The sequence below is a fragment of the Spermophilus citellus genome (assembly GCF_964194105.1).
Source record: "Spermophilus citellus genome assembly, chromosome: 5".
In the NCBI taxonomy this organism is placed as follows: Eukaryota; Metazoa; Chordata; class Mammalia; order Rodentia; family Sciuridae; genus Spermophilus; species Spermophilus citellus.
The window spans coordinates 159,032,199-159,057,164 of record NC_138186.1 but is presented as its reverse complement, the minus strand read 5'-3'; the positions used below and the strand labels follow the sequence as shown (position 1 = coordinate 159,057,164).

The 24,966-nt window shown below is 44.6% G+C and overlaps 1 protein-coding gene across 3 annotated transcripts in view; it reads right to left on the bottom strand.

Moving 5' to 3' along the window:
* MTHFD1L (methylenetetrahydrofolate dehydrogenase (NADP+ dependent) 1 like) overlaps positions 1-24,966 on the bottom strand; it is a 191,846-nt gene that overhangs the window by 35,140 nt on the left and 131,740 nt on the right. For 2 of the 3 annotated variants that reach the window (XM_081295964.1, XM_081295963.1), the window contains 2 exons: positions 22,748-22,855; positions 20,303-20,455 (listed from right to left, as the gene is read on the bottom strand). In XM_081295964.1, the coding sequence (XP_081152090.1) occupies positions 20,303-20,455; positions 22,748-22,855 (261 nt within the window). The other variant, XM_081295965.1, reaches the window with a different exon arrangement.

The window sequence follows — 24,966 nt, the reverse complement described above, 5'->3', positions numbered from 1 at the left end:
GGATGTTAGCACTACGGTCCCAAGCCTTGATGCTTTGTACCTACTGCCTTTCTGTCCCTCATCTCTGTTCTTGTCCTTCACGATCTAGATCAGATCACCCCATTCCACGCCGGATTTCCCTCCTGTGGACTCCTGGAGCGTATCAGCCTCCTTCTGTACCAGCTTCTGTACCAAGGTAGCCTGTGAGCTCTCAAGTCTAAGGTCCAGGCTTCTGTTGTTATTTTCATAGCTTAGTCCAAATAAATAAACAAGCCAATTATAAATTTGACATTTGCTTGGTTGCACAGTGACCCAGCTACTAAGCTGAATGGCTTCACGAATCATTCACCTGAAGATTGTGAGTCTCAAGACAGGGGCCCACTCTCTTCCAGTAAGAGAACTCCATTGGCTGGTTCTCTTGGGGACAGCAATTAAAATCTCATTCTCTGGTGCTCTCTTTTTTAAATTTCAGGTGGGCCCTACATGTCCTGGTGTCTGTGTGACTGCCTAGGTGACGTACTGAATCCTTTACTCTGTAAAAATTAACTGAGTTGGGATTTTTTTGCATTGTGTCCCACACATTCAATGCTGCTCAACTCAGAGATGTTCCCTTGGTGACCTTGGCCTGTTTTGCCCCTCCCTCAAACCTATGTCCTTCTTCCAGTGTTTGTTGTTCCCTCCCTGCAATGCAAAAAGGAATTCAGTCTGGACCCAAGCAAAGCCAAAACCCATTGAAAGCATCGATTTACTTGGAAATAAAATGGATGACTCCCCGGTGGATTACGTAACATGCCGAGGAGGAGCTGTCCTCCTCAGTGCCAAACCGGAGCCGCACAGCATCCAGGGAGCTTTAGAACTGGCTCTGGGAAGTGCTTCCCTCCCTGCAGCTTGATTAGCAACAGCACCTAACATCTAAGCGTGTTCAGGAGTACGACTTACTCAACAAAATGGTAAGATCGGAGCCTGGGGAAGGACCTGATGACGTTAACAGCACTTTAATCCTTTGGTAGTTGTCATTTCTCATCAAAAAAGTACACTTTCAAATTTCACATTCTGATTTTATAAAAATGCCAATCACATCCAGCTTAGAAATGATAGCTTCTTGGAGCTGAAAGGGCCCGGAGGACGTCATCACCATTGGGTGAGGGGACTGCTCTGTGAGGCAGGACCTCAAGCACAGGTGTCCCATTGAGCTGATTCCCTTTTCAACACGCTGACCACTGCCCCATCCTACCCTTCATTGAGGTGCTGTCTCACTTTGATTAAGAATAAAGTTCCTTTAGAAGCCTTGTGACATGCAAAACACTGGTAAGGTACATTTAAATAAGTTAAAACGGTAAAAAGCAACCCAGGGTCCACAACTCCAAGTGTCCATGATTAACATGCACATGTCCATGAAACTTACTCAGCCAGGCCATACAGAGGCATTCTGGCAGGGCCAGGAGTCCTCCAAAGAGGGGATCAGGGCTGTGCTGCAGGCAGGGGGTCAAGGGTATGCCTGAGCCCTGGCTTTCCCTTCTCATGAGGACGAATGACACATACTCCCGAAAATCATCCTTTTCATGATATGGCTATATCTTGGGGATTAAGTGGGCTTCTTTAGGCTAATTATTATCTACCATAATGAAAAGTTTGCAGATTTTTAATGGAATTAATGAATCTGGCTGGCTGTTAACCAGTAGGTCAGCCTTAAAATCAAGGAAAATGAAATGCACTTCTCTACCAAGCAACCAACAAGCTTTTTGTTAAGATCAGAAAAGCAGCTTCTCCCAGGACAAGAGCATCAGTATCCCACCACTTCCGGCTCTTTTCTCAGCCCCAGCTCTGATCTGACCTACCTAGGGGCCTCCTGTGCTAGGTCCTGATCTTTCTAATCTCTCCGCAGCGGCAGTGAGAAGCTATTTCTATTTCATTAAAACATCACTGTGGGAAACCAGCTAAGCTCTGACTGTATGGAGATGAAGCAAGAGATGAGGTCAAACCCCGACTCTCCATAAATATACTATAGCAATGAAATGAATATACTAGCAATGAAATGAAATTCTATGTACTGCTCTCCTCGAAGGCCAGACTATTCCCTGGAGTGTTTTAATTAGAAAGAAAAGGTAGAAGTACCATCTCACTGTGTGTGTGTGTGTTTGTGTGTGTGTGCGCACATACACATTTTTTGGAGGGGGGGTCTAGAGGCATTCCTAGGTGGCACTATCACTTCTATTTCACACTCTTCTGGATGTCTCTCCCAGAAGGGGGGAGGTTTTTGGCAAAAACTCTGAGAATTAGCTTATAATAAAACCTAAAAATTCTATGGGCAGATGCCAGGCATGGTGGTACATGCTTATAATCCTGGCGGCTTGGGGAGGCAGAGACAGCAGGATTGCAAGTTCAAAGCCAGTTTCAGTAACTTAGTGAGGCCCTGACTCTAAATAGAATACAAAAAAGGGCTGGGGATGTGGCTCAGTGGTTAAGTGCCCCTGAGTTCAATCTCCAGTACCAAAAAATAAATAAATACATAAATAAATAAATAAATAGATGGGCAGAATCAAGATCATGCGAAGTATATAGTGAATAAAATTTACAACTCAATCAGAGAGTAGGCATGGGGTCCTGGCATGCTACCATCATTAGGGCTGAGCTTTTTATTAGCTGCAGGGGCTCCTGGCAATTGGAGCAAACAGTGGCAGAGGCTCAGCAGGGAGGTGCGGAACATTCACAGGGAAGAGGCACTTTCCTTCCCCGGGGGAAGCAGCAAGGAAACAAAGTCAAACCCCAAACTTTATTGTCAGGGTGGGAAGAAATGTGTTCAATGATCAGAGCCTGCTGCATGCCAAGTGCTGGGCCTGGCATTTGGGACACAGAGAAGAGCAGCACTGGCCTCTGCCCTCACAGGCCTGGTCACCAAGTGAAGAAGTAGCTGAGCACACAGCTGGAGGTCACCAGAAGTCCCACAAACCAAAGGAGTGCACAGGAGCCCGCTCAACCAGGTGCTTCCCTCTGAGAGCTTCCCGGAGGGGGCACTGGGTAAGAGGTGGTGCCCCACAGTATCACACATGCTAGGCAAGCACAGGTTCTTCCTTACAGCACTAGTGCCCCTTGAAAGATGGCAGGGACATGTCACTGATGGCCATGTTAAGTACAGAGCTCTGGGGGACAATCTGGTGTGGGAACAGAAATCAGACCACCTCTAGAGGAATAGACAGCAGCAGATTCTTCTGATAATTCTTTCCCAAGGGGACCTTGATAAGCAGGCAGGGAGGTGACAGGGCAAGGTCATGGGGAGTGACCTCTGCCATGGGAGGAGTGCATGAACTCTACATCCTGGGGAGCGTGTCCCTATGCCTGGCCCCATCACTCGGCTGTGAGGGCTGATGATACTTTTGTGAAATCAAGAAAGTGAAACAAACCTCTCAGACAAAGGCACATTTAACTCACCCAAACAGGGCAGCCAGAGTGCTCTTAGAAAACAGTTCTGGACCTGCCACGAGCTCATTGACCAATGGAGGACAAGTAACTCCAAGATCCACACTATAAAGCTCTGGCTTAGAAGAGTCCCGGGACAAGCTACTGGCTGACTAGAAAAGCTAGAGGAAAATCACAACAAAACATAGTTAAACATTTTCCCTTTGGAGCAAAACTGATTTCTGACAACCAACAGAAACAATTTCAAAATCCATCCTAAGTTACTAAAGATTTAAAGGCTACATGGAATGAATGTGTATAAAGCAATAAGGTTTGGGGTGCCATCTTTCCACCTAGTGGTATTGTTCTGAATAGATAATTTGAGCCTACTCTTTCTAATGGGCTAGGTAGCAGAATCAAGGGTTACTTCCAGTAACACACAGGATGAGAGATTAAGACCACAAAGATGGTATAATATTTCTGGGGGAGATATGACAGACCTGAGGTGGCTGGGAGCATGAGATGAGTTAATAGAAAGCACTCAGTGCCTGGTCTGCCACTTAATTCTTTCCCAAGGGGGCCCAAAAACGGAACCAACTCCATAATATTAGCTCTGATGAGTTTTTTTTTTTTTTTTTTTTTTGGTAGGGCTGGGGATTGAACCCAGGGCCTTGTGCATGCAAGAAAGGCACTCTACCAACTGAGCTATATCCCCAGTCCCCTGATGACTATTTTTGCTTTGTTTTGTTTGTTGTGCTGGGGATCAAACCCAGGGCCTCACACATGCTAGGCAAGCACTCTACCACAGAGCTGCACCCCAAGTCTTTCTATGCATTTTAACAGTGTTGAAATTATATTCCACCAAATCTCATTCCCCCATTAAACACGAGTTGTTTCTCCAGTTCATCAAACATTCAGACATATAGTCATATATGAGCTATGTGCGTGCGCGCGCGTGCACACGCACACACACACACACACACACACACACACACCCCAATCATTCTGGTCTGAAACTAAGTAGCCATTACTATCCTCAACTCTCCTTGCAATCTGTTTTTTTAAGAATACACATTACATTTAAGGGAAAAGCGCTAATTATTTTTGGGCCAGAAAAATGTCTGTTCATGGGCTCAATAAAAAAGATACAGGAAAGAAAAAAAAAAGGCACAGGAAATAATAAGAAAGAAAATTACACGGAGGCGTTGTGCGGACTCACTGCCTGCTGCGGTTCTTTTCTAGATCAATGGTGCAGGGTGCGAGGCCTGCCTGCTGCTGACAGGCAGCGGGAGGCTGGGGCGGCAGAGCAGGCCGCGGAGGCTCGTGCACTTGAGATGAACTGGAGCACTCCATCACTGTCCTCAGCTTGGATCTGTGATCACAAGAAGTGCTGGGAAGGATTTATGGGCGTGTGTTTTTTTTTTTTAGCGCCGCAGAGATTCCTCAACATGGTTTCCATGTACCATTAACTGTTCACTGTCCAAATAAAGGAGGATTCTGTCTGTAGTTCTAATTCGTCAGCTTAATTATTTATTCTTCATGAAACCTTCTGTTCCTTTTTGAGTGATGTGCTTGTAGGAAAAAAAAATTACTTTTGTTTTGTTCTGAAATACTTCAGAAAAATGAAAGGCCCCCCGCACGTCTCATATGAAAACTCAAGTACTTCAAAGAAGCCAAGGGCTCTCCCGTTGGTTCCCTTTGTTGGGAGGTATGGTGTCTCGTTCCTCTGTCCCTGAGAAAGATTTTCCTCCACCAAAAAGGAGTACATTCCACTCTTCATGACAAACTTAGCAATATTACAACAACCACCTCCAGCTATCAAAACAACTGTGGGAAAAAAAAAACATTAGGTGTGATGATCCTAAATGATGAAGAGCTGACAGCTACCTCTGTAGCTTTTTCATCCACATGAAAGTCATTTTAATTGAGTTATTTTTAAGTGGCATAAAGGATTATAAGTGAATAATTTGCTAAATTCTCTATATGTTAACGTAGGAGGGAACACAGACTACCTCACCAACCTACGAGCTCCACTGACTGCCCTCTACTTGGAGGGCTGAGTTTTTGGTAATGAGCTCTTGTAGGAGGAAAAACATACTAGCCTGCAACCTTTCTCTCCACCTCTACTCCACCTCTCTTTCTTTTTGTGGTACTGGGGATTGAATCCAGGGGTATTCTACCACTGAGGTATACCCCCAGCCCTTCTTAGTTTTTTTATTTTTTATTTTTAATTTTGAGACAAGGTCTCACTAAATAACTGAGACTAGTCTTAAAATTTCTTTCTTTCTTTTTTTTTTTTTTTTGGGGGGGGGATACCAGGGATTGAATCCAGGGGGGTTTTAACCACTGAGTCACATCCCCACCCTTTTTATTTTGAGGCAGGGTCTCACTAGGTTGCTTACAGCTTTGCTAAGCTGCTGAGTCTAGTTTCAAACCAGCGATCCTCCTGACTCAGCCCCCTGAGCTAGGATTATAAGCATGCACCACCACACCTGGCCTGGCCTTGAACTTTTGATTCTCCTATCTGAGTCTCCAGAGTTACTATAGGTGTGCAACACCACATCTAACTAAAACAAACAAACAAAAAGCCTGTCTTTTTTTAATATGAGCATTGCAGTAAGGATTTACACTTCTCTTAGATGCAAGGGTATTAAAGAGAACTTTTCACCTCTAACTGTGACTTTATAGCTTTGATGACAAACTCTTTGCCATTTGGAAGTAGCATCAACCATACCATAAGACAAGAGAAAAAAAACGATGACTGAAACCTAGGTTACTGTCCTGATGGCCTTATAATGACTCTGATACAGTCGCAAACAAGTCAAAAGTGGAGGATTATATTGCATCAGAAGTATCTGTAGAAGTGAGACAAATAATATATGAAATTTTAAACCAGATGAGATTTCCTAATTTATTTGCTGTACAACTCTATTTACTTGCAGGATATAGTTTGAAACAAGTTTAAAGGCTTTTGACTTGTTACAAAGAGTAGCCCTTAATGTCCAGATAGATACTGACACAGTATCTCAGCACCCCACCCCAGGTTGGGAATAGCTCATACAGATTGCCATCAACACTGCCCCTGCAGCTGTGCTGTGGTCTGATCCCATCATTCGGGTGGGTTAGGGCTTCTGACAGCTCACTCACTGTCTTCAGGGTCAAGCTCGATTTCCAGCTACTGCCTCTCAGGCAGCTTGTGGTCATGGTCCTACTCACGGCTCTGCTGAGAGTACATGATCCCTGCTCACCTCTGTAAGTGCTGCTCCCTTTTAGAACATCTGGAGGCACTTTAGGGAAGGTTCTCAGCACAGGAGAAGTGGCTCCCTTTCCTGTGTCCCTTTGCATCCTGGCACCTGGAACACTTTGTGTGGATGTATCAGTTTGTTGGCTTTCCCCAGATCTAAGCCTACAGGGCAGGGATTAGGTCTTTCAATGTAAAAAACTCCCAAAGTTCAGCCAGAGCCTCTCTCCTAGACTCTAGAAACAAGTTTCTAACTGTCTGATGGACCCCTTGGACTTGGATGTCAAACACGCACCTCAACCAACATGGTGCCCATCCCAAGGCCAGTTGGCTGACTGTGTTCTGTGCCATCTTCCAGATCCTCAGGAGTCCCTTGGGCTCTTTCCTCACATTCTGCCACTTGTCAGCTCCAGTGCTTCCACTTCACTGAGTCTCCTGGCTGCAGACACCTTCCTCTCCACCTGTACTGTTGCTCTGTTGGGACTCATCACCATACCCAGGTCATAGCACCTGCCTCTCAAGGTCTCTCAGACTCAGTCCCTTCCCCTTCCAGGAGGCCACTGCCAGGGTGGTCCTCTGCCCACAGAATCCCCAGTACTCTGTCTAATCTCCTAACCTCTACAACCAACCTTCCCAGCCTGCCTTACTCTGTGGTCTCTGTCACCTTTGAACACCTAACTCATCTCTCAGTGATGCCTTTCTTCTGGCAAACAAACAGCCCCAACTGTATTTGCTTTAATTTTTCAGGTGTTTTGGTCTTTCCTACCCCACATCCTGCTGCCTCCTGAGGGCAGCACCAGGTTTCATGCTTGGTTATATTTCTCACTGTGCAGCACACACACAGCACCATGAACACACACTGACTGATTTGCCACTGAAAAGAAAGTATTATTCTTGGGGGAAATTGTTTTTTTTCTTTTTTTGTGCTGGGAATTGAGCCTTGGGATGCTTTACCACTGAGCTACAACACAAGTTCTTTTTACTTTTGGAGACAGGATCTTGCTAAGTTGCTGAAGCTGGCCTTGAACTTCTGATCCTCCTGTCTTAGCTTCCTGAGTTGCTGGATTACAAGTGTGCACCACTGTGCCTGGCTCCTAAGCTTTTTTTTTTTTTTTTTTTTTAATATTTAGTTTTTAGTTGTACTTGGACAGAATACCTTAATTTATTTATTTTTATGTGGTGCTGAGGATTGACCCAGGGCCTCGCACTTGCTAGGCGAGTGCTCTACCACTGAGCCACAACCCCAGCCCCAGTTCATAAGCTTTAATATGTACAGAATATGAGAATTTTCCTTTGTCACTTTTCACCTACTGTGCTCACAGGGCTGGCATGAGTAATGAGCTCATCTTTATGAAGCATTTGGAAGGATGTCTGGGCTTTGGTAAGAATGGTGATGACTACGATGACGATGATGATGAATCTTGAAGTAAGGACCGTAACATGTTAGTATAAAATGTGGACATCAGTTTCCACACCAAGGGCTGGACTGCTGAGCATCCGATTTGGTGGGAGTGGTATAATATGACAAGCAAGCAGCCCTGGTATTTGCAGGGAACTAGTTCCAGGACCTTCACCCCAACCCCTACCCAAGCATACCAAAACCCATGGATGCTCAAGTCCCTTATAAAAGGTAGTATAACATTTGCATATAACATGTACAACCCCCCCTTATACTCTGATCATCTCTACATTACTTTTAATACCTAATATAATGTACCTGCTGTATAAGCAGTTGTTATACTGGTGCTGGGGATGTAGGTCAGTGGTAGAGCACTTGCCTAGTATGTGTGAGGACCTAGGTTTGATCCACAGAACCAAAAATGAAAAAAAAAAAGTTGTTATAGTGTATTCTTCATGAAACAACAAGAAAAAAAAATAGTCTGTACATGTTCAGTGCAGACACTTTTATTTTTCTGAGTATTTTTGACCATGATTGGTTGAACCCATGGGTGCAGAGGGTCTACTATGTATTTTGTCTTTGTTCTTACTTCCTTTCACAGGGCCCCTAACACCCTTGGGATTTCAGAGTGATAGGCACATCTTCCATCATTCATAATGAGCTCTTTGGATAATACTTGAGTTTATGCTAATGAGATGACCAGGTTGGGACCCTTAGCCAGCAGCGACGTTCACATAACCAAGTCTCCTTATGAAAATAACTTTTTTTCCTCTTTTAAGAAACTTGAGTCATCCTCCTTCCCTAGCTAAATTTTAAAAATCAAAGAACACACCCTTTCTTTTGAAAACGGGTCAAGGAAAACCTACTAATTCACCATGGATAACACCTCTCGTGTATGGTCCCCTTGCCAATGATTGGTTTAAGCTTCTTTTAAAAGACTTTTGAAGAAGCCTCCTTTAGTTCAAACTTGTTGAACCACATCACCCTCACTGGATCTGCAAAGAATCTGGTGGGCAACCGTATGAACTAGAGGGCCCCCAACTCCACCTCAGGTCATGCGAACGAATCCTTTTCCGAGCATGGGTCCTATGAAGAGCCATGAAGCTAGCATGTGCAGACCACTGATGACTTCACCTTCCCTACACATCAGACCAACCTATTTTTATCCCTGAAACTTCCTTAACCCTGTCCCTGGGTAGGTGGACTTGAGTGCAGGGCCTTTTGTCTCCTTATGCGTGACTACGGGTGAATTACTCTTTTATTTGCAAAACTCTTTCATGTTTGGGACCATCCTTCTGGGTGGTGGGCAGACTGTTTGGTTCAGTAACACTGAGAAGATGAGACAGTTGGGAGCTGGGTGTAGCTCAGGGGCAGAGCATTTGCAAAGCATGCACAAGGCCTGGGTTCAGTCCCCCATTGCACCCCCAAAAGGTGACAGGCTGGAGCCCTCAGTTTCACCCACCAGCCTCTAAGAATGGAGTGGATTGAGGCTGGAGATTAAAGTCTAGGAAAACTATAGAACAAGAGTTGACAACTCTTGGGTTGGTGAGCCACCTGCAAGCTGGGAGGGTGGTACACCCAACTCCACAGGGTAGAGCTGCCTCCCACACTCAGGAACGGTACAGACCTCACCCTGCGCACCTCTTCATTGGGCGGTTCATCTGTTATCTTTCACAATAACCTTTAGGATAAACAAGTAATGTGCTTCCCTGTGTTCTGGGGGTTGTCCTAGCAAATGAGTTGAAACCAAGGTGGGTAGCAGGAACCCCATCTTTCAGTCAGTCTGGCAGAGTATGGGTAGCCCAGACTTGCCATTAGTGTCTGGAGCAGGGGCAGTCCTGTGGGACTGAGCTCTCAACCTATGGAATAGGTAGAAGATGTCAGAATTAATCGACTTATAGGATACTCAGTTGATGTCCACTGGAGAATGCTTGATTATGAATTTTCTTTTCTTTTTTCTTCTCCTTCTTTTTCTTTTCTTTTTGGTACTAGGGATTGAACCCAGGGGTGCTCTACCACCGAGCTACATCTCCAGCCACTGTAATTTTTAATTTTGAGACATAGTTGTTTAAGGCCTTGCTAAGTTGCTGAGGCTAGCCTTGAACTTGCAATCCTCCTGCCTTAGCCCCCCAAGCCATTGGGATTACAGATGTGCACCATGTACCTGGCTTGATTATGAATTTTCTTATAGCTGGTCACAGAAGTGTTTTGTGTGGAGTGTGATGGTACAGATTGATGGTTTGTTGTTTCCTTTATAGGGGGATAGTTGATCGGTGGGTCCTTATTTAAGGACATCAATAAATTAATGTATCTAGACCTGGTTTTATAGTCTTATTGGCCAGTAACTGGTTAGGCAAAAAAAAAAAAAAAAAAAAAAAAAAAAAAAAAAAAAAAAAGTACCAATTCCAAAGGCTAGAAAAAAAAAGAAAGATTTGTGAGTCCTTGAGTTTCTCCTAAAAATCTCCTAAAATGCATTTCTAGACTGGTTTTGAGTCTGGAACTGTAATACCAGGGAGTTTACACTGGCAGTGAACTTCCAAGATTCCATCGCTGGCTGGAGTTGGCAGGATGCCAGTGCTAACGAATGTTCTGCACTGGGCTTCCCACTGTGGGAAGGTAGAGAGAACTGGAGACAGGTTTCCTATTCTGGAGGGGTCTGGACAAACAGGAGATCCTGGGCAAGGTGACTTGGCAAGACTAAGGATGCTCAAAGGACGAAAGTGCACTAAGCCTCAGCTGGGGAGCTGTGGGGAAAGATGCAGAGGTGTCCTTGAAAGAGAAGGGAGTGTCTGGAGGTGGGAAGCACATTCTGGGGGTCATGGAGGGGCACCTCGCCCATCTCCAGTCCTGGGAACTCTGTATCAAGGAGAAACACAGAGAAGTTTGGGAAGTGGATGATGAATTGAGGAAGCCAACAAACATGGTACACACAGTCCGATGCGCTCCAAAACTGATTCCTCATGTTGAGGGGACCTCAAAGGGAGACCCATATCCATGATGGATTCAGCTCCTTATATTGTCAGCTGCCAGTTTCTTCCTTAGCAGATTGTGGTACCTTTATTAAAAATGCCTAGGAAGCATACTTAGGGTGGGCACCTAGCAAATTCTTATGGGGGCGTGGTTGGGAGATAGTGAATTTTTATTCTGGATCTCCCAGGAACTTGATAAAATTCTGTCACTGATCATTTAAAACATAAATTATTACCCTACACCTATTTTACATTGGTTCTCTGATTTTATATCAGTGAATATAGCCAGAACTAATTAAATATTTTGGATTTTCATTGATACTCCAAAGAAAAGGATACATGATAACCAATAATCCCCAAATCATGTAACCACAAATATTCCATTTAAGATGATATGAATGGGTAAACATAATATTCACATATATGTTATATACACATATTATATATTATATATATCACATGTGACATATAAATATACAATATTACATATTTATGCATATATAATATATACATGAATATATTATATACATATAAAATAGATATATAATATAGGTAAATATGTACCCATATAATTTACATATATACACACACACATATGTAATTAAATTGTCCACTCATGCATATCATATTAAATGAAAATATTTGTGGTAAATTTATATATATATCTACACACACACACACACACACACACACACACACATATACATAAACTGCTAACAGTTCCAGAAATTATCAATTATATGTCTTTATAAGTCACACTTCCAGTTTTAAAGGATGTGGTTTTTAAAGTTCAGCTTTCCTTTTTCATCCCTCCCACTTAACCCTGACTGACTCCAAGGATGATCTGGTTCCTTAATTTGCAAAACTGGTATTTTGGTTTATATTAATTCTGTGCTGCTTCTGATTACGTGCCTCTTAGCAAAGTATAATGAAAGTAATGAGGAGGCACAGAATAGAAAGAAGCTCTGTGAGCATCATATTATTTATGCGTGCCTCTCAGGTTCTGAACCAAGATTTATTTTAGTTGTCATTATTATACTAAGACTCCAAACCAAAAATGGGGGAAAGAAAACAAGTAGGCTATAGATGAAAGTGGAAGAGAAATGAGTATTATATCAAGCCCTAGAAAAAAACAACAGATCAATATGCTGATTGTAGCACTAGACCCAAAGGCACTGCAAGCACCCTGTTTCTACATATGCAGAAAGAAAAAAAAAGAACCTACACATGGAATTAATGAGAATGGACTAAAAATTCAGTGCAATAGTAGGAATATCTGGCAACACTAATACTCAATATATTTTCCTGGCTGAGGCTGATTTCATTGAGAGTAATTTTATACTTATGCTAAAAATAAATTTGCATATCAAATCCGGGAGAACAGATCCTCTAAACAAATGGATTAGACCTAGATGACCTTCTGTGCCAGAGAGGAAAATATCATTTCCATGAGTCACAAAGCTTTTTACTCTTGTCAATGTGATAAATCATTTCTGGAAACTGAGAACCATGCTGGTCACCTTCCTCTCCCCTGAACATGCATAATGAAGACAGGAAGACTCCTCTCTTGGTCAGACGCAAGTGACTTTCCCTGGCGGAAGGCGTGGTTGCAAAGCAGCCAGGAGATCTAATGCAGGGACACAGTGGGTGCCTGAGCCATGTTTGGGAGAAAGCAGGAAGTTCTGATGCAGAGATAAGGAAGGACTGTGGGGAAGGGGGACTCAGGCCCAGCAGGGAAGAGGAAACAGGCAGGCATTCAATGATGAGGTTAGAGGACACTGGGACACGCGCAGTGAAGCAGGGCTGAATGTGCTTCATTTTAAACTCATCAGAGAGACTGCAGATGTCAGGCCAAATCAGGGCCAAGCAGCCCTGGAGACAGGATGGTCCTTTGCAGAGACCTGTGCAAAATAAGCTATAAGTTTCTTTCTTTACTTATGGGGCTGGGAGTGGGAAGGCAGGAGAAGTGGAAATTGAGGGGGAGACGGGGACTAGGTGATTTTGTTGACAATGTGTGGGTGCCGAGCTCCTGAGTGGCATTCCAGGCTAATGAGTTCTGCAGGGTCTCCCGTGGTGGGCCCTTTGCGTGTTACAGATTATACATCTCACTTAAAGCTTCGCTCGAGAGTAACTGTTTAATTTTCTCACTATGTAACCGGCCATAAATCTCTGCAAAATGTGAGGAGTCACGCATATGATTTATAAACCTATAAAGGTCTGAATGAATTCGCCTTCATGTCTAACCCAGTGGAGCAAGTGTACAGCCATGGATTCTAAAGGAGAGGGGGGAATGTACCCCACGGAGTTGCAAAGAGCTTCATCACTGACCTGAATCAGACCCAGCGGGCAACTCAACATTCAGTACATACTTCCACAGCAGAGGGAGTGGGGGCAAAACAAAATAAGCTTGGCTGAACAGGGTGGGGGGGAGGGGAGACAAGTGGCAGTGACTCTGCGGGGTGCCCCCCCCCCCCAAGGCCCCCAATGCCTTCGGCATGCAGTCCAGTAACTCTCCACCCAGCACTTCCAGCACTGGCCGGGGAAGACATCACTAATTCCCCAAACAGGCTCCAGCAGTTTCCTGCTTTCCGGAGTCCAGCCAGGTGATGACGTCAGGGGTGCACCTGGGTAGAGATGTGGCCTGGTGAGGTCACCAGGGTGAAGACAAAGGTCACGCCAGTTGCATAAACTGCTTGTTTTGCTGCTGATCTTTAGTCCCTTGTCCCTGGACAGACTTCCACATTTTGTTGGGTCTGGCTTGGACCAATCCCAACAGGAGGGGAAAAAAATGTGTGTGTCAGCATGCAGTGCCTTCTTGTCACCCTGTGCCTCAGAAAGGGCAGGGGGCCAAAGGGAAGGCACTGCGGGGGGCGGGGGGGGGCAGAGGAAGGAAGGAATTGCACAGAGATAAGCAGAGCAGTGCAGGCCCCTAGACCCCAGAGCTCTACCACTGTTCAGGCCTCCCGCCTCCCACCTCCTGCATTTCTTTGCTCACCTGTCTGTGAGAGAGAAGCAGTCTGTCTCTCTGCAGTTGCACACCCTGACCTCTGTCCTGTGTGGCACCAACTGCCATAAAAATGCTAATTGTGAGACTGTTAACCCTGAGACCCAGATTGCTATCCTAAGCACCCATTATAGCATAACTTTATGTCCCATCTTGGTCAATAAAAAAAGTTTATGCCCTAAGTTCTTCCAGGGCTTCACTCTTTGCCATAACATGAAGTAAAACAGTCACACTGAAAACTAAGTTCAAACGGATAAATGGCTAAGAATTCAAACTTGGCCAGATACCTCTTTTTGCCAACTGTCTTGAAATGAGTCATTGTTTAAAGAATGCCTTGTGAGAAGAAGTGGTTCCCTCATCCTCTCTCCACCCTAAAACAGTACATAAGCAGCATGCTGGGACCCATTCATATGGAGCAAAAAATCCTGAACTTCCTTTGCAGAATTTGGGTTGAACAAACATGAGACAGAGCAAGAAGAACCATGAGCAGGAGTACAGTTATCATAGGCACATTCTAGCTCTATGTCTTTTCTTGGGTCCCAACTCTTCAGTCATGGAAACACAGTACGACAGCAGGGATGAGCAGGTGACAGGATGGACAGGTGACAGAAGGGCCTGATCTGCACGTGCATGTGTTCTGAGTCCCTTGCAACTGTTTGGCTATACCAGGAGTATACTTCCCTGAGAACTTGGAGTTTATCATCTCCCCACTGACTGTACTCCCACGTTATAAAATTGATAGCTGCCCAATGTGGTAATGTGGACTATACAGAAAAGCAAAGAGGGAAAAAAGCTGCTCATCGTATCACTGTCCCACGCTAAGGTTTTGATGTCATCTCCCTGGTCTTTTCCTGCATGGAATGTAATTTACTTTCCCATAACATCACTCCATCTACTTTGCTTCCCTGTGAGTGGTTTTATGTCATGAAATTTATGTCTGATGATGAAACAGGCTTTGTAAGGTATGAAAACTTAAAGACCATATCAAAACAATGTAGCCAGAAAACCAAGACCACCTACTACATATTTTTGGCATGAGATTGTTTTTTGAGAAGTTTTATAAACTATTAGGTTTATGGAGCTCTATAAACCATCAGCTTTGAGAGGATTTTGGAAATATACCATAATAGGGTAATTTGTAGAATAGAAGACTAGAGAACCTTAAAAAATGATGTGTTCTTTCCTCCCTCCTCCTAAGATCCATCTCTGATCAACTATTGGTTATAAAAGGATATTCTAAGCGGTATTATGCTGGTCAAGAATCTGGTGCTATTTTGTAGTTTTCAGTAATAAGTTGGGAAAAAATATATCAGAAAAATATTATACAAAAGAGGCAAGAGGACATGAGAAGCTTACTAGGAATGAAGGAAAACTCAGCGACCTTAAAGAAATATGGAAAACACAAGAAGGATGTGAGAATGGTAGCCAAGGCCTCAGATACCCCTGAGCTGAGGAGTCCAGGAAACTTCCAGTTTCCATGCAGAAGCCCTGGGAAGGGAAATAGATTCATGAAGCTGCTGATGGTAACTACTGGTTCATGTAGTTACCGTCGGTATTAGATTGTGTTGACCAAGGCCAACTAAAGCATTAACTGTTTGGTTATTTTACAGAATGTCAAGCAATAGTTCAAGGTAGAAAAACCTGTAAGATGGAAAGTGAAAGTAAATATTTAGCAAGTTGAACCCGGAGGGTAGAAAGTTGGGCCCTCCAGCCCTGCTGCATGTGATCTCCCCACACCAGCCACTCTGAAGATGTTTCTCCTTCAAGGAAGGACTTGCTTATGTTGGGATTCTTCCCTTATAGACCTACAGGGCTTTATGGCCTTGCCTGCCTGAGGTACTTGACAACGACTTGCTGAGGAAAGGAATGAATGAGTTAACACCAGAGAAGAATGGAGAGCCTTTCTGGTTTTTCGGGTCCCAGTTGGGACTTTCCTTCTGGAGTGGGTAGAGGGATATGCATCTCAAGGGTGCTCTACTCAGCACATGTTGAAATGACTCAGTGTAATAGTGATTCACTCTGCTCGAATTTTCCCACCTGAAGAAGCCAGTCCCCTCCATGTCCCCATTCCTCTTCCCCTTGGTCATCTCAGCAGGAAATTACTATCCTGTCTCTCACATGGGTGATGAAGAGCAGAGGCATTTTGGCAGCCAGCAGCAGGGCCCAGAGTGGGGCTGAAGAAAAGTAAATACCGCTCCTTATTAGGAGATCCTGGTCTCCACTCGTGCATCTCCCCGTCCCCACACAGCTTCCTGCTCTGTCATAGAAAGTAGCCTTCTCAGCCACCGCCCCCCAGTGCCGGTTTCCTGACTTCCAGGAACCACTGGGTCAGGCCCCGCTTCCTTCCTTCTCTTTACACTGATTGTTTCAAGAGGATTTCACCACAGTGCACTGATGCTCACTGCGTCCCTGTGTGTGGCCACAAGAGGAACACCGGGGCACTGTGACGTGTGATAATGGCACAGAGGGCTCCTCCAGGGACATTCCACACATTCATTTTCTAACTAGTCATAAGTCAGAGAGTGACATCAGGAGCAGGCAGCCGTCCTGGTGTGCAGGCAAGAGCCATGGTTGATAGAATTCTCATTTCCTAGAACAGCTGAGTTCTTTACCTGGCAATGGATATGCCGGTGTCAACAGGGGCACAAAGAGATTCATGTGTTTGTTTACTGGCTCCCAAGATTTTATATTACATTTTGATTTTTATTTAATGATTATTAAGTGCTCAGGAAGCAAATAAGGTATCAGTCAAATTCACGATCTTTTAGGCAGACCATGTGCCTTGGGATTTCACTTCTGTTCCCTCTACCAGCTGTGAGCTGCATGAAGCAGAGACAGCATCTTTATGTTGGGGCTCCCTGAAGCCCTGGGCGCAGGGCCTTCTGCACACTGGCTGAATGAATGAACTTACTAGGTGAGCGACTGTGGGATTCTGAGTCTCACACGGTGAGTCAGAATAGATTGTGAATCAGGCTAACTTTCGCTTGGAGGATGTCCCCATGTCCTTCTCTCTTTGGGCACTCTTGTCTTTCCTACTGGTCCAGACCCTCTGGGCCTGTTCTGCTAGATTGTCCTCCTACTCCTGAGCAAAGGCCTGTACCAACTGAAGCCCAGGAGTGGCAAGCCATCACCATGGCCACTCGAGGGCATAAAAAGCAGGATCTTCTCAATGAATCATGGCATTTGCAGGTGAATGGATGAAACTAGAGAACATCATGCTAACTGAAATAAGCCAATCCCTAAAATCAAAAGTTGGATGTTTTCTCTCATAAGTGAATGATAATCCATAGTGAGGTGGGGGGATAAGGAAGAATGAAGGAAGTTGGGTTTGTATAGAGAGGAGTGAGGGGAAGGGAGGGGTGAGGCTGTGGGGATGGGAGGGACGGTAGAATGAGACAGACGTTATTACTCTATATACATGACTGATTACACTATTGGAGTGACTCTGCACCATGTACAGCCAGAGGAATGAGAAGTTGTGCTACATTTGTATACAATGTGTCAAAATGCATTCTACTGTCATGTATAACTAATTAGAAAAAAAAATTAATTCACTAAACCCAAACAACAAAACAAACAAAAAAGCAGGCTTTTCTCAATATCCATTTTTTTTTTTTGAGATGGGGCCTCACTGTGTTGCCCAAGCTGGCCTTGAACCCCTTCAGAGATTCCCCTGCTTCATTCTCCTGGGTAGATGGGACTGCATGTGCAAGTCCCTGCACCAGGCCCATTTTTGTTAATAAAGATCTACTTATTTACAATAAAATTCACCCTTTTTAGGTGTGTCGGTCTGTCGAGTTTGGTCAAATGCACAGTCATAGAACTACCACCACCACAATTAAAATCGGGGAATTTTCATCATCCCCAAATGCTCATTCATAAACCTTTGTAATTAATCCCCTCTCCCCAATACCCCAATCCTGGCAATTGCTGACCTGACTGTACACCTCAAATGTCATCCAGTCCTGACTTGATTAAAAGCTTTCTCCCTTCAGTGACCCTGTTGCTATCCTTCCCTCCATCTGCAAACTTAGGTGCCTGGCTCTGTTGCCCCTGAACTTTCTGGGGATGTCTTTGCATCCTTCCCACTCCCTGCAAACTTCCTGCTACTCTGCCAGCTGCACCAGGGTCGGTGTGTTCTGGGGCTCCTTCCTTTAACCTGTCCTTCTTGCGCTCCCACTAGCCTTGCTCCTTCCCTTACCTAAGGACACTGTCCTCTGTGTTTCTAAAACTTACAAGGTCGGGCTGGGGTGCAGCTCAGTGGTAAAGTGCTTGCCTCACTTGCACAAGGCTCAGAGTTTGGTTCCTTGCACTATAAACATACACAAAACCCCACAAGGTCACCTTCCTGTTCCTTTCTTCAGAGTGCGGTGTCTGTATTTCTAATGGAGCCACTTATTTTACATCTCCTCTTAACCCTTCAAACTCTCTGCCCAAGCTGGACTCATCCCTGGCCCTGTCAGACTGCCTTCTTCCTGGATCCTGTACATGCCCAATGGTACTGCCATACAGAGCCACCAAAATGGAAAGGTCGCTTTCCCCTGTCCCCACTACAGACAGCTGCCTTTAAAACATGCCTCAGCCTTGCCTCCACTCTGCACATCTACCTCTGCACTGCAGTGCCGACCCTCACTGCCTTGGTCCCCAGCTGACTTAACTTGCCTCCCTGGGTCTTGATCTTTCTCTAAACTTTCTCCCCATCGCTGCCAGTGCAATCTTCCAAAATTACAAACTAGACTACGTTCTTCTTCTAATTAAGAAAACCCCACCCTCTGAGGGCTCCCCAGTGTGCACAGAATGAAGGTCAAGTCCCCTGAGGTGGGTGTTTGACATCCTTAACAACTGGGTCCCATGCTGCCAGCCCACCCCACTTCTTAGCCTCCCTGTCACCTCCTGCCCCATCAACGCCAGGGCCTTGCACCATCTTAGGCAGAGACACTGTGTACTTCTGTGCCTTTGAGTTGAAACCCATGGCTTCTCCAGCTCTGAGGTTGAGTCCTTTATGGACATTGTCCATCTCCTCTCTCTTCCCCTCCTCTGGGTAGAGCCTTGGCTTCCCCAGGATTTGAGAGCATCCAGACACCAGAACAGCACGCTCTAGATGTCTCTATGCTGGTCAAACCTCTGCTGCTCATACCCACCCATCTCAGAATCCCTGTGCCTCTTGTGTGGGAAGAATTCTGTACTTTTTGACCATCCACTGATTTCCTGCAAAACAGAGCCCTATGGTTGATTGCAAAAAGCCTGTTAGGATGATTTCTGTCTGGGCTCAGGTCAGTCTGTAACAACGACGACGGTAACAATAATGAGTTAGAATGGTTTTTTTTTTGTTTCCCGCCTCATCTAGAAGCACTGCATGTGAGATGACGTCAAATGTAGGCCACTGATGGAACCAAGGGAGGGCCCGCCTTGTGTGGCTAGAGGGAAGCCCACCATGGTGGATTTTAAGTGCTGTGATAAGCTGTTATTTCTCTGCTCATCTCCTGTCTTCTCCCCACCGACAGCCTGAAGTAACATACTGATCACACTAGAGCAATGGAGATTACTATGTCAAAAATGAGAACTCAGGTGACCCGTTAATATTCTTAGCCAGAGCTGCTCAGGTGATGTGCCCAGGAGGGAGGCCGAGGTGAGGCTCTGGTCTCCCAGCTCTTGGAGTGTCTGAGTTGACTTTGTCCAAGTCCAGCATGAGCAGCCTCTCCACTTCTGCTTTATTATTTTGAGTGTCATGATGCAAAAGATTGAGAAGCACTGCCATTCCACTGGTCACAAAGCAGACAGAATTCTCCCATGTCTGCTCTTCCCTGTCCCAGGAGAATCAGTTTTATGATTCTTTTTGCATGGTATTGGGGACTGAACGTTCAGCCCTTTTACCACTGGGCTACATTCCCAACTTTTTAACCTTAAAAAAAAATCTGAGATAGGATTATGTTAAGTTGCTGAAGCTGACCTTGAACTTGTGATCCTCCTGTCTTAGCCTCCCAAGTTGCTGGGATTACAAGTGTGTGCCACTGGCCTGGTTCCAGTATTATGATTCTATGGACCATGAACACCTGCTCTAAAAAAACAAAAGCCCAAACTACAATAGCAGAGAAAAGTTTTTGTTTGTTTTTGTGCTGCTATGGGTTGAACTGGGCAAGTGCTCTACCACTGAGCTACACTCCCATCCTTCTTTCTTTTTTTGTTTTGGTAGAGAAGTCGCAAATACTCTCCATCACTCCCTAACACATGATTTCTAGAGAGCTGGCTGAGCACGGGACTTTAGGCATCGAGGTAATACTGATCCATTGGGGTTTGTGGAGCCTATGACTCACCGTTCCCACCAAAGGGTAAATAAACCCAGCACCTATGCTGGCCCGGACGTCGCTGATAGGTAGAATGAAATCCCTCGGCACGCCTTTCTTTTCAGGTTGGTGAGACAGAGAGAGGTGGGTCTTGGCCATGCAGATGGGCAAATTCCCAAAACCCTGTAAGAAAGGAGAGGAAACATGTTCATTTGTACAAATGTTGGTCTCCTGGTACTTGCTGAATTTGCCTTCTATACAATCTCTGTAGCAATAGTGGCTCCGACCCCAGCGCACCAGGAGCTGCTGTTCCTACGTGTTCATGGAGCAAGAGGCTGAAGGTGAGAGCTCATCCCGGGTGGCCAGTATTTGGCAGGTTGGGGGGGTCTACTGTTTATTTTGGAAATTTTCTTGAAGAGAAGGTAGCATGGGGCTCCTGTGTGGGGGAAAGCCAAGCTATTTTTAGGCACAGCAGGAGCAGCAGCAGCTGCAGAAAGCACTTTCTAAGGCTATTAATATCCAGGACCCAGAAAGGTACATCCTTCACTCAGTCTCAGTCTGCCAGGAAGCAAAGGACCCTTTGTGCTGGTTTATGAATCATGGCCATTTGATCTGCGATTACATTATAGGAACTAAGATGAGGTCACTTTTTTAAGGCTCTTATTTTTAAGGACCAAAGCCCATGCCTGACCCAAGTTCCAAAGGTGAAAGGACAGGAAGTCACGTGTGGTGTCTCACAAAAAGGACAGTGTCTCCGAAGCCTGCTTGTGATTAAATGGCACACAGTGTTCCTTTGAGACTTTGCTAATTAATTGCAACCACATACTTGACACGTAACTTTTAAGGAATATTCCCTTGGTAGACAGAGATAAAAGGAATGCAATCCTCAGAGGTAACCCACATAGGAGTTCTTATGATTTGTCCCCAAACAATTTGGAACATTTCAGAGTATTATCAGTTGCAGCGGGTGGGGCATTCTCTCTTTGAAAGCCCTATTCATATACTACAAAGAATTTTGCTGAGGAAATATCACAACTGCTCTTCAGAAATGGTGCCCATAATTTTGGGCCTTGAAGATCAAACATTGAAATAATGTCTATGAACTGATAAAGATTCGCCCATTTAAAGATTTGCCAGTGGAAATATTTTTTAAAAAAATGTCATACCATTACCATATTAGTTCCTTAAAAAAAAAGATATTTTAAACTTAAAAAAAAAAAGATTAGACTCAATATTAGAATAAATGATAGTCCTAAGTAACATTATTAAAAACTCATGGGCATAAAACGCTCACAGTTCATGACAATGACCTTATTTTACTAAGTTCATTGCATACAAATGGAAATTTCATCACAGAACAACACCATGTGCAGAGCAGTGTTTGGGAATCATTTTTTAGAAGTTAAGAGCACACATGGAAACTTCCAAAAGAAACGAGAGTTGCTGACATCCTACCAAACCTGGGAGAATACCATGGTCAGCACGGGCAGTATTTAACAAAATAACAAATATGGTTTACAAATAGTTCAGGAATTTAAAAAAAAAAAAGATTTATGTCATTTTTTGTTTTTGGAACCAGATATTGAACCCAGATGTGCTTAACTACTGAGCCACATCCCCAGCTCCTTTTTATACTTTATTTAGAGATAGGTTCTCACTGAGCAGCTTAGTGCCTTGGTTTTGCTGAGGCTGGCTTTGAACTTGCCATCCTCCTGTTTCAGCCTCCCATGCTGCTGGGATTAGAGGCAAGTGCTACGCTCCCAGCTCGATGTCACTCTTAATGAAGCTCTTTGGCCAGTAAGCTCGTAAAGCACTCTAACTTCCATCTTGTCATTGCCAACCTGGATGGGGCCATTTGAGGCACATGGTCCTTTTGGTCATGATGGCGGAACATCCTGCAGTGCAGTGGACTGCTCTTGCCTATCCACAGAGGATGAGACAGTGGCTCGTGCTCTGGATTACGGCCACCTTTACAGTCACTTGCAAATTTACTTTTGTCATTTTCCAGAGGTAGATGATGATGGAGCTTTGAAATTGGTGAGCAATCCCAGCAACAGGCCAACGAACTACTCACATGGAAGGGAATCCCGAATGTTCCCATTTTCACACACTGCTCTCCTATTTGCTTCACCGCGCAACATGCTCATGTGAAGAAGAAGCACTGGAACCATCTACGTCATACTCCACAGCTACTCAACAGAGCACTGGTTGGATGTTTCTGCAGAGTAGGTGGACTACAGGCCGTGTATCGCATACAAAGGTGACACCACCCACGACAGACACATTTAGAGTCTCAAGTCCATGATGCACACGTCAGAGGACATATGCCCTCAGATGAGGTAGTCAGTGCTCTACCCCACGACGGTACTTCAATTCGTTCAACTGGCGAGGCTGACACCTCCAGTCTTTAAGCCAAGGGAGTATTTCAAGAACCCCAGGTGTATTTCTTTTTTCCCCTACAAGTACAACTCTTACCTGTTGAGTGTAACGATCTATTTTGGATTGTGCCTCAGGAGAGAGTTCGATATCCTTGGCTCCATACACGGCCTGGGCAATGGTTCTTATCTTTTGCACGATTGGAAGCTGGAGAGACACAGAGACAACAAAGTTGAGGACTTCTCTTTCCTTTTATTGGCACTGGGGAGGGAACCCAGGGGTGCTCCACTACTGAGGTGCATCCCAGCACTTGCAATCTTTGGTTTTGAGATAGGATCTCTCTAAGTGGCTAAGGCTGGCCTTGAACGTGTGATCCTCTTGCTTCAGTTTCCTGAGCTGCTGGGATCACAGGAACGTGCCATAGCGCCTGGCCAAAGTTGTTAACTTTAATCTGGTTGAAGAAGAAAGAGAAAGTGTGGTGAGATTTTAGATATTTGCTTAAAATTCCCGAGAGTCCCTCCTCAGCAACAGTGGCATTCAGCACAGACTCTCTTTTCACTTCAATCACTCTTATTTATTTATTTCTCCTTCAATTACTCTTAAACCACTGAATGTTCAGGGCAGAAGTCAACTGGCAAAAAAGAAGCCTCAGATGTTCAGCCAATTTTGTGCGCTTATCTAGTTGACCATTTTCTTCCACTGGAGAGTTTTGAAAATGTAGTTTATACTCTGCTTTTTAATGGTCTTATATATCAGAATAGGAGTCCCTTAACTCAATAGTTAGTGCACATTTTAAAGAGGTTCTGGCCAGGCATAGAGGCACACACCTGTAATTCCAACAATGTGGGAGGCACAAGTTGAAGGCCAGCCTCAGCAACTTTGCAAGACACTTTCTCAAAAAATTAAAAGGGTTTAGAATATGGCTCAGGGATAGAGCAGCTTTGGTTCAGTCCCCAGTGCGAAGAAAACCCCATAACAAAACAAAATACTGGTTCATAGAAGAAGAGTTTCTTTCTCTCTCTCTCTCTCTCTCTCTCTCTCTCTCTGTGTGTGTGTGTGTGTGTGTGTGTGAGAGAGAGAGAGAGAGAGAGAGAGAGAGAGAGAGAGAGAGAGAGGAAGAGCAGGAAAAGACTATTTTAATATAGATGTTGATGTGATCGAACATTTGATTGGAAAATCAGAGATGAATCTATTATCACATGAACAAATTATGAGAAATCCTGCAGCATAAGAATATGCAAAAAGACCAGATGCTGGTAAATAGAGTGTCCTCGGGGAGATGGTGTCCACAGTGAGAGATGGAAGACCTAGGTGCAGATTGCTGGTGAGACACCAAAATTGGTCTTACAGAACAAGATTGGTTCATTAAGAAGGGAATATGCTGCAGACAAGGTGATTCTTAAAGAAAAGTATTTGACAAAATTGTTCATAATTTTACTGTGGATAGAAAATACAGCAGCATGGTGCAGTTAGTGGCTTCCCTGTTTGGTGAATGATTCTTGAGCTGAGCACTGGGGGATGATTGGTGTCACCCACGCAGCAGAAGCCTGTGGCATGCCTTGGGGACTTTCCTTGGCAAGGGCCAATGGTACATTTGTATGAATAACTTTGAAACAGGGCACAGAGTTATCCAACAAGATAAAACTTAGGAAGCTGCCTCACTGGGCCGTGGCCTGTCCACTCTGGGAGAATTCAGCATAAGCTGAACTAGTGCCAGGAATATGGTACAAAGAACCACTGTGTGAGCGTAAAGTTGAGGCTGGGCTAAAGGTCAACCTCAAGGGCAATGTCTTTCTTCCTTTTTTTTTTTGGTACTGGGGACTGAACCGAGGGATACTTTACCACTGAGCTACATCCCCAGCCATTTTGCACTTTTTATTTCTTATCTTGAATCAGGGGCTCACCAAGTTGCCCATGCTGGCTTTGAACTTGTGACCACCTGCCTCAACTTCCAGTGGAGCTTACAGTTGCGAGTGCTACCATGCCCGACCTCCAGAGCAACTTCTAATGTAGAAGGGTCAATGTTCATACTAGCTCAATGCTGTCAGACATCATCTCTTGTTTACCTAAAGAAGGGATATAGCACAGCCCTGGAGCACCTCGGAAGGCCTCAATATATATTTGGACAAATAAATGATGATTCCCAAATTTCCTGTTTAATTAGCATGGGTTCCACTTGGGCCCTGCCTAAATTTGGCTAACTCACAGAACCTCTCTGAATTCATTTCTTCATCCTTAAGATACGAATGTGAGCCAGGCATGGTGGTGGCACATACTGATAATTCCAGCTCCTCGGGAGGCCGAGGAAGGAGGACCGC